This window comes from Chelonoidis abingdonii, chromosome 3 (genome assembly GCF_003597395.2).
Source record: "Chelonoidis abingdonii isolate Lonesome George chromosome 3, CheloAbing_2.0, whole genome shotgun sequence".
Lineage (NCBI taxonomy): Eukaryota > Metazoa > Chordata > Testudines > Testudinidae > Chelonoidis > Chelonoidis abingdonii.
The window spans coordinates 8,077,702-8,097,115 of record NC_133771.1 but is presented as its reverse complement, the minus strand read 5'-3'; the positions used below and the strand labels follow the sequence as shown (position 1 = coordinate 8,097,115).

Genomic DNA, 19,414 nt, shown 5'->3' with positions numbered 1-19,414 from the left:
TAGATTCCACAACATTTACTGACTCCATTGGGAGTAATGGCACAATGAGATTTTGTCCCAGGCATAGTCTCTTCCTACAGCATTTCTCATAGCCACTGTGGAGTACGTACCCTTTAATCTGGCCATGTAGCCCTTGTTCAATAATTGACCTAGGCATATAGCAGGGGATGACGACACTGCCTGCATTACCAAATGCTTTCAGTGCTGAACGGATTTAAAATATCTGATAATATCTATTTGGTGGGAGAGAGATACTGCAGCTTTTAAACAGTGTCGTACACAGATAAAGACAAAGACAGGCATCTGGATGTTAACAGAAATAAGTAACAAAGAAATATGATTAAACAAAATCTCTTCTCACATCATCCTATACTACATCCTCCTTCTGCTTAGCAGAAAATTGTACGTACACAAAAATACAAATACACAATTTTGTAGAACAGTCTGATTTTAATATATTTATATATATTTATATTTATATGAGTGGCAGGTTAGTTCATTATATAGAGCATTTTGCACTTTTGGCTCATATGCAACAAGGCTTATAAATTCAGCTTTAGCTTTCATTCAGGTTTTTATAGCTTTTTGAACAATTGTTTTCACATTTAAAGCAGCATCCAATTTGCAACAGGAGTTGGTGTCTACAGCAAGGATCAGGTCAAGAGGTTATTCGGGGGGGGGAGGGAGAATATACATTCCAGTGTGTGTGTGTGTGCGCGCGCTAATGCTAACATAAAAACGACTGTGGATGTAGGACTACAGGACACCATGTTTACCTCTTGAGGTAGGCTGTACACCTACAGCAGACGAGACACGTGTGATTTCCACCTGGGGAATACGGTGTAGGAATCAAATACACTAATGAGAGATGAAGGGATCTAGAAATTAACAGAGAAACACACACACAAAAGAAACTTGTCGGCGGGCTTATATTGACCAGCAAAGAAAGGAAGTAGCTCATCTTATGCACTTGGAAACATGAAGTAATTGTAGGTGACTGCCAGCCATCCAACACACACACGATTACAACAGTCCTGCTCGCTTGCCGTTTCATTAACACAGCTGCAAGGCTGATTTAACGCTCCACCCCCCACCAGTCAAGGTTACACTGGGAGAGAATTAAGATGCAGAGAATTCGGAAATGAAGAAGGTAATTCCCTAGCACTTTGCTAGTTTTTGTACATTCAAATCCAGTCAAACTAAAGGAAAAAAAAAAAACCAGACTTTTTTTTGGCCTCTGATACTATTCCATTGGGTTTTTCCCCCCTTGTAGGTTTGCAACACTCACTATTACATTCACCTCTTTTCAATTACAGTCATGGTAAGTGACAATCTGTTTTTAAGAAAAAAAGACATCTAGACATCAGGGTGACAGTACAATGCCACACAGTCTGTGTGTGTTATAACGCCACAAATACTTTATTTTCATTAGTACCACTGCAACAGATTCCCTTCTGATCACTGCTTTATCAACACCCATTGTCATCCTACAAGTTGTCTGTCTGTCTTCTGCAGCATAGACCTACTCATAGCTGTCTTTGTCAATGGTAATTGCCCATAGCTTCCCAATTCATAGGCATTATTAAACTGCCAGAGTGAAAAAAAAAGTGTAATTAATGAAAAATAAAGCATCTGCATATGAGTGACTCCCATTTTCTGAATCCTTAAGTGGTACCAATAAATCCTAACAGTGCGGTTTTGTTACCTGACTTGTATTTACTATGGTCACAAAAAATAAGAAGTGTCCTTTCATGTGATTTTTTTTTTTTAAAACCAGCTTTTTAGATACTTTTTTTAAAAATCCATATAAAATTCTCAGAGATGTTTACAAAATTATAACAACCTGTGAATGGTTAAATGATTTTGATAAAACGTTGAGCAGTTGTCACTGTTATAAACTTAGACATAATTGAGAACATAGAAGGAACCTGTCTCTTTGATTTTAAGAGAGGTGATTACATATGCACATTTGTCACTCCTATCCAGGATCTCAGAGGTATGGTTACCCAGATATGAGTGATCAATATACACACAGTTACGTGTATCCAGAATCCTAGAGGCAGTTTCCTATCATTTAGAAACAGAAACTTAATTCTACTCATGGCTCTTTATTTCCAAATCAGAGATTATAAAGATTTGACTGAGAAACAGAAAATTCCTAAGAAGTTCTCTACATACGGGGGGAAAGGGGGAGGATGAGGACGAGGGAATGCAGAATGAGAAAGCAATGCGGATTTCTTTCTGGCCTGATTCTGCAGTTATTCCAGGCTCTGGATTCCCACTGAGGTCAATGGGAGTTTTGCATGTGGAAGGACTGCAGGGAGGGGCCTCTCTCGCAGGGAAATGGGGTCTAGTCCTATTCTTCCAGCTCACTCTGAAGTCCTGTTATTCACTTAGGCACTTTTTAAATTGACACTCCAGAACAGGTACTGCACACATTTCATACTTACTGGGCACTCATGATGAGCCTTGGAAAGATCAAGAAGGTCCAGAGGGAGACAGCCAAGGCAATCTGTCAAGGAAAATAACACTCCCGGGCATACAACTGACTTGAACGTGTCATGCTTAGATAGAACTACTGTTCAAACTAAACCTACTTTCAATGTGTGTTCCATTCTATGCACCAGAAGAAGTGGGCTGTAGCCCACGAAAGCTTATGATGAAATAAATTTGTTAGTCTCTAAGGTGCCACAAGTACTCCTGTTCTTTCTACTTTCAATTTGTTAGCCCTCAATTAGCTTTAAGGTAAAAGCCTTTCCTGTATTGGTTCAGTGAGCTTGTGATATTCCACCATGCTGCCACGTGGAACCGGACATCTGACTCCCAACGAGGCTTCACAGCCTCCCAGCCTATGATGCAAGGAGTGGGCTCAGCACTTCCATTGGGAGTGCTCCCCAATCACTCAGTAGCAACCTAGGGGAGTCTGTTGTTGATAGGCTTCACAATGACACTGCTAACATGACAGCTGGAGTTAAAAGGAGTGTGAGCGTAGTCCTGCTCATCCAATTTGCAGCCCAAAGAACAATGAAACAGGCAATTGCTACTCTCAGAAAATGAAGCTGAGCTCTGAGCTCAGATAAACTAGAAAGAGGTAGAATCTCCAGTTAAGAGTAAATCACAAGATAGTGCGGGAATTTGAACATCAGTCAAGAAATAAAGAGCCTCTTCAGTGGATAACAGTCGAGGTTGGGAAGCCAAACATTTGAACCTAATTTTTGTATCTTATATCAATTGGCATCCCCTCCACCTCCGAAAACCCCAAAGCCACCCCGACCGCAAAGACGGACAGCAGCCCTAGAACCTGGGAGAGGCAAGGATCAGAGTCACTATCAAGACTCTGCAGATCTATTGTATCCTGTTCACAGCTCAGGCATCACAAGGGTGGGCAATAGCAAACGAGTGTGCAAACCAAAACACTGGTAATTAGTGTAAGAATTTCAAGCTTCAAGTATGAAAAGGAACAAAACCAAATGGAAATAACCCTCTGGAAGTGATCTTTAGCCATGGTCCAGAACTTAGCACTGAGTTATTTCATTCAGGAGGTCACTGCTGAAGAACCTATTGTAAATTGCCTGAATTGATGTGGTTTGGTTTTCTTTTTATGGTCAGAGGGTTGACTCTACAAAATGTTTCAGATTTATACTTCAGCATGGACAACGTATCTGGATTCAGCTAGGCATCTGATACAGCAACATTTGATACGGGAAAGTCTAACAATACAGTGACTTGGACAGAAGTATCTATTAAACACAAAAAACTGACTAATAGATATACTGCTCAAAGATCTGAGTGCAATACAGTGCCCGTCCCAGAAACGGAGATGGCAGGGAGGAACCAAATAAGAAGAGTGTAGGACTACAGGGGTGGGGGGAAGGGTGCAGCAAGCAAGAAGTCAATTCTAACACAAGAAGTTAAGCAAGGTAAGCAAGACTTCCACAAATATCAGGAGACAGTAAGAGCCCAGAGAGGCAGCTCTCTCATTAATAAATGAAGGTGGTGATATACCATATCATTTAACAGGACTGAGCTCCTGAGCTGCTTTCTTCAAACTGCATTTTAAATCAGAAAGATACAGGACAAATCAGGAAGCAATAAACACCTTGTAAATAGAGATTCTAGGAAAAGATGACATGATATGGAAAAATAGAACATATACAGAAATCAGCAAATATGTAAGACTGGCATCCACCATCACCAAAACAAAAAAAGAGGGGGCAGTTAGTAATGTTATGGAAAAGAGAGGGAGATTTAAGAGGACTGGTGGGGCAAAACAGTAATATGATGATCAACAACACTCTTCTCCAGGTTGTTTGCCATCCGCATAGTTAAATAATATAACGTATAGTTAAAAAAGAATTCCTGTACAGCGAGTATCACCAGCAATGACTACTACGATTTACACAAAGAACTAATCATACCAGACAAACCTGAGTACTTTAACTGCATGCTAGAAATGCCTAATGAATTTGTTGGAAGGACTGCAGTAGGTGTCACATACCCGTAACTTCAAATATTTGATAGTGTCACATTGGATCTTTACTGGCACTCCAGGTCCAATTCTGCTCTTGCAAGCAGACTAACCGGATGATCAAAGAGGTGACCTGCAAGTCTAGATGACTGAATATCTACGATATAGAATGATAATTTAGCAGGTCAGGCAGAAGTTTGCAATGGCACCCTATACCTATCAGTATTAAGTCCTATTTTGTTAAAAGTCATCAACACCCATAGGGATCAAGAGACAATAAAAAACACTGATGGTCTGGGGAACCAGAGAGAGACTGTTTAGAAACGAATAAAAAGGAGATCACATGTAGGGTTATTCTTCTCCAAATTTACTACTTTATCTAAGCATCAAAACTAAAATGGAAGAAAAATGGTTATTGACTAATAATGTTAAAAAAACTGGGTTTGCTGGCAAACAGAAAACTAGAATTGATTTCACAATATACTGAAACAACAAAAATCCAGTACAACCCAGTGTGGTTACATGTCTTTCACTTCTGAAGATGAGGGAGATGGAAATTTAGTGCATATAGGATTCATTCATTTTCTCTTCTCTTTTAGTGGTTTAATACTCTCTTACAAAGTAGCTGGACTTTCGCAGCATCAGGCCAAATTTTGACTTTGCCAGAGTAAATCCAGAGCAGCTCCACTGAAATTTGGCCAATTACATCCATTGCTATCTGTAATGTAAACCAACCCTGTCACTAGTTTGCACTTGGAGAAAACATGCATCTTAAAAAGGTAATTCAAAATGTGCTAAAGAAGATCTGATTCAATGTTGATTTCAAAGATACAGTCACAAAAAGCAAAGGCAATGCCTCACACCCCAGTTTAGGAAAAACTCCTTAAGGAGCTGATATTCCAGATCCTTCACCCTGGTTAGCACTGGAGTGGTGTTTATAGTGCCGTTGCTACAGTCCTGTCAAACTGATAGCAGCAACTTTATCAGCAGACTTAAATAATAAGCATCTCCAATGTCCAATATGCCTTGTGGAATGTAACATGTACCTATCGGGATATACTGGATGCAGAAGATTAGTCAATGACTTATTTTCCATTATCACTTTTGCTCTGCTTGAATGATTCAATGGACAACTTTATAAGTAAATGTATTTTAAAAAAATCTTGAATGATGTCAAAACAGAGATCAGAAAGCCAAAGTTATCCTCTTGAAGACACACTAATTATAAATGTACATTAGTTATGCTACATTTTGTGTCTTGTCATGACATGGAAGACTTAAGTCAGGAAAGAATCTAGGTAGTTTAGCAAACAATAGCAGCAAAATTAATGCCTAAAGTCTTGTACACATTATGATTCCCCACCAAAAAATGTCCTGACATTCCTAATGCCAGTACAGCACCACTGGAGATGGTCATGTCGAGAGAACTAGCATAAACAGATTTTTAGCCATCCTATCAGGTAGGCCTGCTCTGAATAGCACTGGACAATCAGCCAGATTTACAAAGATATTTAGGCACCTAAGGAAACAGAAAGGTATCTACCGGGATTTACAAGAGTACCTAAGCTTCTTAGGCAAATCCCGCTAGACGCCTGTCTGTATCTTGAAGTGCCTTTGTAAATCTGGTCCAATGTGATTAAAATACCAGGGTGGCACTGGTGACAACAATGGTGAGAAATGTTAGTGGGGTGCAAATGCAGCATAGACCCACCCCAGCGGTACTCAAGATCCATCATTAGATAATGTTTCTCTTGCATCAACTCCAAAAAGCACAATGGGGGACTGTTTGTCTCGCCTTGTGAAGACACAAAGCTAGGAGGTATTGCTAACACAGAGAAGGACCAGGATATCATACAGGAAGATCTGGACAACTTTGTAAACTGGAGTAATAGTAATAGGATGAAATTTAATAGTGAAAAGTGAAAGGTCATGCATTTAGGGATTAATAATAAGAACCATTGTTATAAGCTAGGGACACATCAGTTGGAAGTAACAGAGGAGGAGAAGGACCTCGGAGTATTGGTTGATCACAGGATGACTATGAGCCGCCAATGTGATATGGCCGTTAAAAAAGCTAATGTGGTCTCGGGATGTATCCAGCGAGGTATTTCTAGTAAAGATAAGGAGGTGTTAGTACCGTTATACAAGGCACTGATGAGACCTCAGCTGGAATACTGTGTGCAGTTCTGGTCTCTCATTAAGAAGGATGAATTCAAACTGGAACAGGTTCAGAGATGGGCTACTAGGATGATCTGAGCAATGGAAAACCTGTCTTATGAAAGGAGACTCAAAGAGCTTGGCTTATTTAGTTTAACCAAAAGAAGGCTGAGGAGAGATATGATTTCTCTTTATAAATATATCAGGGAGGGAGAGGAATTATTTAAGCTTAGTACCAATGTGGACACAAGAACAAATGGATATAAACTGGACATTAGGAAGTTTAGACTTGAAATTAGACAGTTTCTAACCATTAGAGGAGTGAAGTTCTGGAACAGCCTTCAAAGGGGAGTAGTGGGGACAAAAGACATATCTGGCTTCAAGACTAAGCTTGATAAGTTTATGGAGGGGATGGTATGATGGGATAGCCTAATTTTGGCAATTAATTGATCTTTGATTATTAGCAGGTAAATATGCCCAGTGGTCTGTGATTGGATGTTAGATGGGTTGGCATCTGAGTTACTACAAAGAATTCTTTCCTAGGTGCTGACTGGTGAGTCTTGCCCACATGCTCAGGGTTTAACTGATCGCCATATTTGGGGTCAGGAAGGAATTTTCCTCCATGGAAGACTGGCAGAGGCCCTGGAGATTTTTCACCTTCCTCTGCAGCATGGGGCATGAGTCATTTGCTGGAGGATTCTCTGCACCTTGAGGTCTTTAAACCACGATTTAAAGACTTCAATAACTCAGACATAGGTTAGGGGTTTGTTACAGGAGTGGGTGGGTGAGATTCTGTGGCCTGAGTTGTGCAGGAGGTCAGACTAGATTATCATAATGGTCCCTTCTCATCTTAGAGTCTATGAGTCTAAGTGTTTGACAGTATCCAGTGAGAACTTATGCAGTGGCTTTGACATCAGCTTGGGTCACCACTATATATTCAGCTCTGTTACATGGTAGAACAGCAAGTGGAGGACAATTCAGTTACTGTTTGACATTAGGATATATTTTGATATCTGAGGTATAACATGAGCTAACTCATATCACTTCTCCGTGTTACTCATAACAATAGGCAGTCTAAGTGACATGCAGCTCAAAACTTGATGACAACTGCTGACAACATTCCCAGAATGAGATAATACAACAAGATTACTTAAGAGCATGAGCATCTAAGAGCTAGTTCGACTGTCTAGTCCAGGGGTTGGACAACAATACAAGCAGTATGTTGCAATGACAGATTCAGGATGAAAGCAATGGCAGTATTAAGGTGTGAAATAAACTGGGTTCTCTGCATTTCTAGTGATCCTTGATTCAGGAAATGGAAAATAATTAAGCCATTGCAACCCAATGAGAAGCTATACAGATATGGCCAGGATAAAAGAAAGAGAAAGAAGCTTTGCGTAGAAAATTAATCCCAGTTTTTCTCCAGCATTATAAGGAACAGGCCATTATTTTAGTTTACTAAGCAGGGCTGGCTCCAGGCAGCAGCCCAGCAAGCAGGTGCTTGGGGCGGCTAACGGAGAGGGGCGGCAAGTCCAGCTCTTCGGCAGTGGGTCCCTCACTCCCTCTTGGAGAGAAGGAAAAGCCACCGAATTGCCACCGAAGACTGAAGCAGTGGCGGTAGAGCTGATCACGACTGAGGTTTTTTTTTTTTGCTGCTTGGGGCGGCAAAAACCCTAGAGCCGGCCCTGTTACTGAGTAGCTGTTCCAAACATTGTTGAGCGCCTTGGTACTTAAGGAAATTAGGGAATGGAAGAGCTGATGTTTTCAATCACGTACAAGGACAGAAATCCTTTTAATTACAACCATGCCAATCTACATCTTCCTGAAGCAGCTAATTACATGTCAGGTGGACACCCAGTCATTCAAAACTGCCATTACACTTTTATGCATTCATTCTACCCACCCAATTACCATGGCTACAGTTTGAAAAGATTGAACAGAACCTTCATCTGATCACAACACATCAGTATGAATTTGAGAGTGAATTACAACAGAGCACACCAGCTTACGTTAAAAAGATAGAGAATGAAAATGGAAGAGAGAGCATTTTGCCAGATCATCTGAGTAGGAGATGTACTATATGTACACAAACATCAAAGATCCATTATACAGCTCACGAGGGCTCAATGGCATTAACGCACTCACACCTACTTGTAGCATCTAAACCTCTGGCCTGAGTGCTTCAATGATTACTGGAAAGAACTGCAGAGAGAAAAGCTGTGTATTATCCATGGATTATTATTGTTCAGACGGATGAAAATAAACTCAACTGCCAATCTTGAAAAGAAGCACAAAAGAGAATAGCTATATTTCTCTCTAAAGCCACTTCTCAATTTGTCAGCATGATTTAGCCCTTAGATACTATAGCAATGAGCACTCTAAGAACATTCTAGTTAGACTGATAAGAGAAATCCTGAAGAAACCAAATATATTTGGTTATTTTTCCTCATTAACACAAATTAGAGTACGACATGTATTTCACACAAGAGGATGACAGAGAAGACGCTAAAGGACTATAACCCCATTGATAATACCTTTTTTTGCTGTGTAGAACAACACGTTTAAAACACTGTCACATCTGCTTAAAGTCCTTAGATGACCAAATTCAATCCTCTACTGCATTTCTCTCAAGAAAGAAAAATAAATTTGGTTTATCTGAAATTCTAATTTGTAGCTGCCACCTCTTTTTTCATTAACATGGAATACCTTTAATTGGACAATTTAGCTACTGTAAATTAGACAATGCTAAATGAAACTAAGAGACAGCGGTTTCTGGTCATGCTTTTCTGTTTGCCAAATCTGTGTTGGCCAACAACTGATTCAAAATCCTGAGTAAATATCCTAGCTATTAAAAAAAGCACAGAAAGGAATGCTTTATTTGGAAATACCTCTGCAAACCAGCTCCTTGGTACTCCTAATCAGTGCACTCGCCTTCCGTTCAAGGGAATGATGAGGAGTATGTCTTGGCTTAGTAAAACTGCAAAAGTTAGCTGATGTCTACGCAGCCCCAATGAATTCAGCAGGAGGGCATTAAACAACAGAAAAAGTCCTATATCCACAATAATGAATACATTTTGGTTGTGACATACAACTCATTTTTCAACACAGACCCACGTCAAAAACAAAATTGCTAAACCAAATCAAAAAATTATTACCTAAAAATGTGTGAAGATCGTAAGCAAACAATATTGTTAATGAAAAAAATTGCACTGAAAAAAAAAAAATTGCAACAGCTACTGGAAAGCCCTTTACTAAATATGAGCAAGGGAGTTTTTTCTGACGAGAAACCCAAAGTTCCTTGGTCATAATCTCACAAACAGTGACCTGAAGGAAGAGATAAATTACTTAGCTGATGAATAGTAAGCAATACTAAATTCACAATGTCCTGGTTAGGGGAAAGAAACGTACTTTCTAACAGACATCACAACCATCAGAAATGAACTGACATGAGGAAATTAGATGGGGCATTTTCCTCCATTCAAAACCCACCAGGCCAAATACCATCATAGTGACCAGTTCCTGGTGTTCAAACCTAATATAACTTAAGAGACTCAAACCAGATCTTGGACACAAATACTTATGAACTTAAGGGAGAAAGATGGGAATCTACACTTGGATCTCAATTCAAGCTACAACGGGAATCAAAATCCTGGATTAAATAGTTAGGGGCAGTGTTGTTATTATATGCATTCAAAATCCACACAACAATTTTGCAAGTCTGACCCATGTGTACAATAAAAGACACTTTACGAATGATGTGGACAAACTGGAGAGATCTAGAATACAGCAACAAAAATAAGAGGTTCAGAAAACCTGATCTCTGAGGAAGGATTTAAAAAATGTGCCCATCTAGTCAGGAGAAAAGTCGTCTGAGTGGGACCGGAAAACAGTCTTCAAGTTTTGCCATGTCCAGTGAAGGTAGGACAAGAAGTAATGGGCGTAATCTGTAGCAAGGGAGAGTTGGGTTAGATATTAGGAAAATCTTTCCTGCTGTAAGGATAGTTACATACTGGAACAGGTTACCAAGGGAGGCTGTGGAATCTCAGTCACTGGAGGTTTTTAAAACAGGTGAGAGAAACACCTTTCGGGGTGGTCGAGGTATACTTGGGTACTGCCTCTGTATGGGGCAAGGGATTCTAAAGATCCCTTCCAGCCCTAGATTTCTATAATTCTGTGACTGTACCCAGCCAGCCAGTGGAATCCTGCTGCAATCATCAGATAGCTCTATGTGACAAGACTAATTTGATTGCACGAGGTAAGCCAGAGTGATGACAGAAGAGTACTCTAATAGAGAAGCTGAAAATCTTAGTGAAATCTTGATGTCCCTTTAAGACAGCAAGACAAAAAGATTTTGACTAGTTCAGATACGAGCTGACCATGTGCCATTCTACTTCTATAAAACTGCCACACTACTGGGAGCATGCCTACACTGCAAAGTAAACTCAGGGCTTGGGTTGGAGCAGCTATGCTCATTTGTAACCCAAGATTAGGAATTGTTGAACCCTGAGTCCCAACCTGGCGCTTCAGTGTCTACACTGTATTATGTGGGCCCGAGTCCAACCACCCATATCCCAGACTTCCTACTGCCCTCCCATAATGTGTCTGCTCTCGTCCTTTGTTTGGGTGCAGTGTGGGAAAACATGATTGTTCACCAAACTTGACGGTCCAGAGGACAAAAAGTTGGCCTGTGGAATGGCGGGATACTTTTCTCAGACTCCCAGAGCACAAATCCAGTGGGACTGCAGCTACACTACAAAGCAATCGGGCTTGACCCCCTCAGTCCCAGTTTGACTCAGGCTAGGACCCCCCACCACTATAGAGTCGTGGGTCCGAACTCTGGATTAGAGTGATGTGTATGTAGATGGAAGGAGGGTATGGCTTGAGCCTGAATTTGAATCCTGGGCTTACAGTGTAGACATATCCTATGATTTTACTAGCTTTACATGAGGAGTAAAATAGCAAAAATCTTGCCAGCCTGCATACGAAAGTGATACTTATAATCTCATTAGCTATGCCAAACCTAAAAGATTCCCAGCCACGATAGCAAGATGGTAGAAAGTCCAGTCAATATATGCTAAAACCCTTCCCAAAAACTGTCCATCCACCTACACAGATAGCCTGGGTGTTATGAAAACACCAATCCATTAAACTCCACTATAGTCAATGGAATACAACAGAGTTATTGAGAAATTCAATGAAGACTCACATAAGCATAACAGGTCACCACCGCAATTTATATTACAGATAGATCTGAACCAAAACTATGAATATAAATACCCCACGGTTTTGGAAAGCTGGATCCAGACTTTGCAGACAAGGCCCATCTCTTATAAGAGAATATTTTAAGTAGGTAAAAATAAAACACAAACAAACGCCACTCACAACCATGCTAGGTTAGAAAACATGGGTCAAAGTTAGAAACTCCCTTCTTGGTAAGAACACATTTATTGGAGCAGTGAAACTATTGTAACACCTCCAAGTACTTCAAAGATGTCTCTGCATCACCAGGGCATCGAAGAAAAATGCTGTCCATCTGCTGCTGTGTTAACTTATTATCTAAGGCATCCGTTGCAAAATATTTGGACATCGGTACCAAATTTAAATGAATATTTTACACATAACAGTCCAGGAAAAGACACAGCCCCAACTACATGAGCAAAGAAAAAGAGGAGTTAAAGAAAAGGGGAGCAATGAAATAGCCAAAGATGAACAAATCGGAGGAGAAATGCCTGATGCAGAGTCAGGAGCAGCCACAGGAAAACTCTGGGGAATGTCCTCAGAAAGGGGAACTCCATGGATGCAGCCCTGTACTGCGCTGCACTCCCACAAGCTCCAATAATATCTAGGGATAGACATCAAGGACAACCCAGCCAAGCTCTCCTGCTCTGGCAGATGGCAAAATACGCTGGCTACAGTATTATGAACCATGAGATAATCTGGATTGAATTTGTTGGTGTTAACAGCAGCCTGGAAGGAAGGAATGATCGATTCTTCACACTGCATCCATGGAAGGAGTTGGTAACCATCCTGTAACCAATTCGGCTTTCAGATCAGTTTTGAGCAGAACCCAAGTGGGAGTGCTGCACAGTAATTTAGCCTGAAGGTGATGAAGGTATGAATGTCCATAACAAGGTCTGAACTGCAGCACTGCAGAGAAAAACCTGATTTGACAGAAAATGCAGAGATGAAAATAGCCTCAGAAGGACTGGCTCAGCTTGTTGAGGAAGTGAGCCAGAGCAAACCTTAATTTCCAGTGTTGTCTCACCAACATTGTCCTTGCCCTGAACGACAAGGCTGCAGAAGCCGTTCCAAAATGTCTTGAAAAGGTTTCCCTCAATGCGGTAGCCGGGAGTTATCTAATGAGAGCCTAGATCGAAACAAGTGTCTGTCAATCAAGAAACAGTCCACGGTGGGCTAAGGAGGGAGTTAGAGAGCTCAGTGTCATCAGGATATTGAGGATGGTTAAGGTCATATTCCTTGATCACATCTTCTGGGGGCCGTACAGAGATCAAACAGAATGCAGATGAAGGGAGATGAACAGAACTATGTAGCACCTGGCTAGCTTAAGGCATTTCTTACTTACTGAATCAGCCTATGATCTTCCTCTGGTGGGGCGAAGGCTGCTGCTTACCAGCAAGCTGCAATTTAGAACAGAAGAGCCATTGATCGCTAATTATACACAAGTTGTTCATCTGCTTATTCTTTTTGATGTGTTATGGAATACAGGAGCTGTAAGACTGTGCTAGACAGAGTGAAGGCCAGATTCTCTCCTATACAGTGGTTTAAATCCATTCTTTTTAGTGGAGTTATTTTAAATTTAGTGCACCAGTGCAGCAGAGATCAGGATCTGGCCTTTACTGTATTGGTGTTATTCTTCCTTCATTCTCTAAATAGATGTTTGTTTCAAAAAATGACTTTTAAGGTAAAAATGTAAGCAATATTTATTTTGTAGGTGCAGCTGTCTATCAGTTTGACTTGATTCTTTAAAATGGAACAGCTAGAACAAACTCTGGTGGCAAGCCAGCATAAAGAGGTCATTGATTATTAAAATCTCCTTGCAATAAATCGCGGTGGTTTCTTGTCAGCTCTGTGTGTGACTGTAGTATGAATAAGTAGGTAAAATTCCACTGAAGCTACAGTTTGCTTGATCATCCTGCGGTGCAAAAACATCCCTCCCCCCACCCCTTTGCTTGCTAGTACCGAGAGAGAGAGAGAGAGAGAGAGAGAGAGAGAGACACACACACACACACACACAAAGAACACTGCAATGTGACTGAACCAATTTTGTTCTTTCCTGAATCTATCCTGACGCTATCCATGAATTTGCCTACTCAAGAAATACAACAAAACAGAAAAAGACAGCTCCATTCTGCTTCAGTGATCTACTGCTAAAGAAAGCACATACATTTTCCAATGAAATCCATAAATGAATGACAGGGCCAAGCCCTGCCTATATATCTTCAAAGTCACAGGGGCAAAGAGGTGCCAACTCTGTGCCCTCTAAGCACAGAATCTCCCACATCTACCTAAACAGCTTTCAGCAGATATGCAGACATAAACATGATCTAGTTAGTCTTTACCTTCAGGGAGTTTAAGGCTGGCTAAAAACCTGCTGATGTGCCACGATTTTGTCTTTTTTTCTTTCTTTCTTTTTCTAAGTGCTGGCAATTATATCTGATGGTTTCAAGTTGCAAACATCTTGCAAAGCTGGGGGAGGAGGAGGAGATGGGAAGGAATAAAACCGAAACAAGTCATAGTAACTTCCCTTCACCTTTAAAAATGGACAAAAGACAAAGGAAAGCCATGCTTCAAAACTAAGCCACCTTTCCTCTGAAACCATTTCCATACAGCAGAGAAGATAAAATGGAATGCAGTGGAAATGCTATGTAAATGCATTAATTTTTTCAAAGATATAATGGAGCCTAGCCGTCTCTAACATATCCCGTGCTGCTTCCAGTGAACAGTTTCCTCTTACCGGCAGCGACATATCACTTTTATCAGGATGCCAGAGATCACTTCCACACAATGCCAGCAGATGTAATTTTCTTAGATGCATACACAGTTCATCATTTAGATACTAGATGACAAGGTGATCACAGGGTGACTCTGTAATGCAAGTTCGTCGTTTGGTATTTCGAATTCTCAAATGATTAAAAAAAAGGTTTATCAAATATAAATATCTTTAAGAAAAAAGTAACAAAAGTGCTACATGTGATCAAGGAAAAACAATTTCGTTAGTTTCTGCTACTTAAAGTAGGTTTGCTTTACAAATATTACCACATCCATTATCAATATGGCTTCCCATTATTAATTAAATTGTCTGTAGCAGTACAGCTCTCTTACACCATAACAAGACAGAGTAAAGAGAACACAAAAGCATTACACCCTATATCTCAAGGAGGAGATCTTCCTGCCTTTTAAGAAGTGTTCATATTTGGGTGAATATTGATGCCATGTTGATAACTAGCAGAAACTAGATACCAAAGTCCTCCAATAACCTTTCAGGCCTGTTAGATTGCAGGCAGTAGTTACACAGACTTGTACAAACTCACCCATTTATTATCTTAATCCCTTTTTTGAAAACATTGCTTTTGAGAGGGGCTGGAGGGGGAAAAGGTGAGAGGAAGAACAAAAGGTAACGCAACTTCTATGAGAGATTGATGGAGTCTAGACCTCTTCGGAGCAGGCACTGCTAGACGTGCCAAATAATGAATAGTGGTTTTGAGAAGTGGACTGCCGTCCATTAGACATTCAGCTCATTTTTCATGTGATCCCAGGCTGGGCTTCTATCATGGTCCCAGAGGCAGAAGGCAGTATTTTATCCACTAAGCCATGCAGCTTGTGAGAGTAGAGGATGTCTGTGTTGAATATGTGAGCATCAACCGAAATGTGTGAATATGTTTCCCATGGATATTCTCAGTGCAGTACCCAAAAGAAGTATATCAAGTCACTGTGTGACCAGTGAGGCACGGCTTATTGCAGCTGGAAATCACTTATTCCCATGCTGAAGTGGGGTTTCTAGTGTTCTTTTTACTCTCTGTTGATACTCTCAATATGGTGTCCATCGACCCTGTGCCTCTACCTCAGCTTCCATCCTTTCAGTCTTGGAGAAGGAAAAGCGTACAGACTAGTTTTACATGATGGCTAAGGGTATCCAAGATTTGAAATGTAGCCTAAGACTTGGAACTGAGGACTCTCTAAAATACCTGGAAGCACTTTCTTGGAATGCTAAGACAAAGCAGCAAGATTTTCGAGCCACTGGGGCTGGGAGAGGGAGGTTGGTTGGTTGACTGATTATTTACTGGGAATTAATACTGAGAGAGTATATGCAAAGGCTGAGGGCACCATGCCATCTTCACAGAACAAGACCCTAACAGCTAACTGACGTACAAGAAACTGCAAAGTTATACTGTAAGAAGAACACATATTAAGGACCGAGGAAAGTTTGCTAAGGTGCTACGTCTAAAACTAAGTTACTTCTTTCTTTGACCCTCCCCCTTCTTTGTATCAGTCGTCGTCTAGGGCCTCTGTCTTGATTTCGTTGGTTCCTTGCCGGGCCAATGCCAAGATGGTGTGGTTTACTGCTGCCATTTCCACGGCTAATGAAATGGGATCTTGGTGGTCACTATGGCTAGTGCTGTCATCCTGTGTATGCAGAAAGGAAAAAGATGAAGCGTTGTTAATTAGTGAGCATTCAGTCTGAGTGACAGAGTTTTTAAAGAGAGCAGGGAACTAAGGGCCTCAAATTACCCTTTTGCTAACTGGGTAGGGGTCAAAAGAAACTTGGACTCCCTTTATGAAAATGTCATTCACTGGGCAAACACAGGTTCATTGAAATGGGCAGGGCCGGGCGTGGAGATTCACGTTTATTTTCAATAGATAAAAATTGGCTAATCGCGAGCATAGTGCAGAATATATTAAAGGATAAGGTAAGAGTGATTTTGTGTAAAACAGAAGTGACACATATATACATATGTTCTATTTTATATAGGGATACATCCATAGACAATTCAGCACTAAGCCAGCTGCTGAAAATGTCCCAGACAGATAAAAAAGGTGGTGAAATGACCTCATGCAGGAACTACCACAGCAGATCACACTGTCTAGCCAGCCATCCTGCTACGTGCCACATCTCATTTAATTAAATTAAATAAACTGTGGGTTATACTGCTACCTGCACTGCAACCTCAAATAGACCTGGAGGCTGTCACCATATTTTCCTATGTGTCTTTTTTCTAAACACTAAAAAGAACCCTCTTAATTTTAACAGGACAACAGTTTAATTGTTCAGGATACATGGCTGCTGTGAAGTACGAAGAATATGGGGAAAATTCGCTGCTATAGGCCTGCAATGAAGATTTTTCTCAGCACTGAAATGTTTTAAGATCAATGAAAGAAAAGGATTTCATTCCACATACTCACTGAAGTGTGCAGTTTTCTGAGCCTACATCAGAGTAGGGGCATGGTTTGAATATAGGTGTAACTCTAACACCCCTTGGTGGCTTGTTTCAGCGGAGATCAAACCTGGGACACGTTGATCTTAATGCACGAGCCTCTACTGCCTGAGCTAAAAAACACTTTTCAGATAGCCAAGGTTGTAGCAGGCTCATCAATCTCTAGCTGGCCTAGCCACCACTAGAGGGGGACAGAGTGCCATACCAAGCAGCCACCGCTTACACAGGGATACGTAGGGCCCTATCAAATTCACGGTCCATTTTGGTCAATTTCATGGTCATATGATTTTAAAAATCATAAATTTCATGATTTCAGCAATTTAAATAATAAATTTCATGGTGCTGTAATTGTAGGGGTCCTGACTTAAAAAGGAGTTCGGGGGGATCGCAAGGTTATTGTAGGGGGGGTTGCGGTACTGCTTCCCTTACTTGTGCGCTGCTGCTGCTGGCGGCATTGCCTTCAGAGCTGGGTAGCTGGAGAGCAGTGGCTGCAGGCCAGGAGCCCAGCTCTGAAGGCAGAGCCACCGCCAGCAGCAGCACAGAAGTAAGGATGGCACGGTATGGTATTACCACCCTTACTTCTGTGCTGCTGCTGGCAGGGCGCCACTTTCAGAGCTGGGCGCCTGGCCAACAGCTGCCGTTCTCTGGCCACCCAGCTCTGAAGGCAGCACGAAAGTAAGGGTAGCAACACCATTGACCCCCATAAAATAATCTTGCGACGCCCCTGCAACTCCCTTTTGGGTCAGGATCCCCAATTTGAGCAACACTGGTCTCCCCTGTGAAATCTGTATAGTATAGAGTAAAAGTACAAAAAAACCAGATTTCATGGTCTGTGACGTGTTTTTCATGGCCATGAATTTGGTAGGGTCCTAGGAGTAAGTCATAGTCATAGAGTTTAAGGCCTGAAGGGAACACCAAATCCTCTATTCTGACCTCCTGTACATCACTGACCACTACCACCACCCAGTACCCGCACACTAAACCCAACCAAGTTCTAACCCTAAATCTAAGAACTAACTCTTTCTGGGATCTTGGGCAAAGCAAGCGTCAGCTTCCTCCTTTCTGAACTGGGGGTAAAAATACTTACTTACCTTACAGAGGTCTTGGGAGAATTAGTTAATATTTTTACAGCATTTTAGAGAGTAAAAATGCTAAATATTTTTGTCATTATTACATCAGTCCCATGATGATGAATTTGCAACAATGTCATTTCTAAATCAAGATGGCAGGTGGTGATTGCTGGTGGGACAGAAATGCCAGTTTTCAGTAAACTCCTGAGGCTGTTTAACAGAATCTCTCAATTTGCCATGAATTTTGGGCCAGATATTCAAAACCCTGCATGCACATCAGAATTTTTGAATACCTGACCCTAAAAGTCAATTAAGTGAACTATGAGAAAGTGTAAAAAAAACAAAATCCCTTTGAAGTTGTATTAACTTTATGTTATTAACTTTAATGGCAATTGGATAAACTTTATGTTTTCAAGTTTTCTAGAGTCTGAATGATACCCTGAAACACAGATTTTATGGTTTTAACGGCTGAATGGGTGTTAAATGGTCATCAGCACAGTTTTCCACAATAATGCATTTAACTTTAAATGCCTAATTATCCTTTACAGTGGAGTCTGGGCTAGATCATTGAGAACTGCAACGTCTAAGGACTCTGAACAGAGAATTTTGATGCAATTAAGCAAATTAAGCAAAAAAAATCTTTCCAAAAATATGTTGGATAATACAAAAATACAGAAAGAAAGAAATGGTTTGGAATTCTAAACAATGCATCTGCTAAGCCATCAATTCCTCTATCTGACAGGCATGCAATTAAATGTGCTTGGCTGCGGTTTCAAAATATATCACACCAATTATTTAGGAGATTCTGACCTTGCACAGCCATACGGAGCAGAGCTCCACCAACTACTTCCAAAGATGGTCTATGAAAGGCTCTTTGTCCTCCGCCAAAGAAACAGCAGCAGCTCTAAGGATGGTGGAAACAGAGCAGACATACCAGCACCTCTCACCCAATCAATGTCCCACTGGACTTGGGCTGAGCCTACTAGGGTAGCTACTCCAGGATACTGGGCTCCCAGTAACTAGGAGATGAGATCTCCTACTTCCTTCCAGGGATGGCCTATTAAGAAAACCCCAGCAAAACCCAGACACCTGGGTGTAGCAGCATGAACACAAGGAGCAAAGGTAGCAGAATCATCTAAGTGAACTGTTCAGCAAGGCCAACGATGTCAAGTGGATCTATCCAAAATGGACTTAGTCACCACTGACTCTGCAGGGGAAGATGGAGAAGGGGAGGTGGGATGAGAACATGGGTGCCTGATGTCACA

At 41.0% G+C, this 19,414-nt stretch overlaps 1 protein-coding gene across 11 annotated transcripts in view; it reads right to left on the bottom strand.

The window, feature by feature from the left end:
- Positions 1-19,414, bottom strand: part of HMBOX1 (homeobox containing 1) — a 164,928-nt gene that overhangs the window by 3,305 nt on the left and 142,209 nt on the right. For 5 of the 11 annotated variants that reach the window (XM_032782708.2, XM_032782712.2, XM_032782710.2 and 2 more), the window contains one exon: positions 14,326-16,270. The exons of 1 other annotated variant lie outside the window; for it this stretch is intronic. In XM_032782708.2, the coding sequence (XP_032638599.1) occupies positions 16,133-16,270 (138 nt within the window). In that variant the 3' untranslated portion in view covers positions 14,326-16,132. Of the gene's footprint in view, positions 1-14,325; positions 16,271-19,414 lie in introns of those variants that run through there. 5 more of the 11 variants (XM_032782711.2, XM_032782715.2, XM_075063588.1 and 2 more) reach the window with 2 other exon arrangements.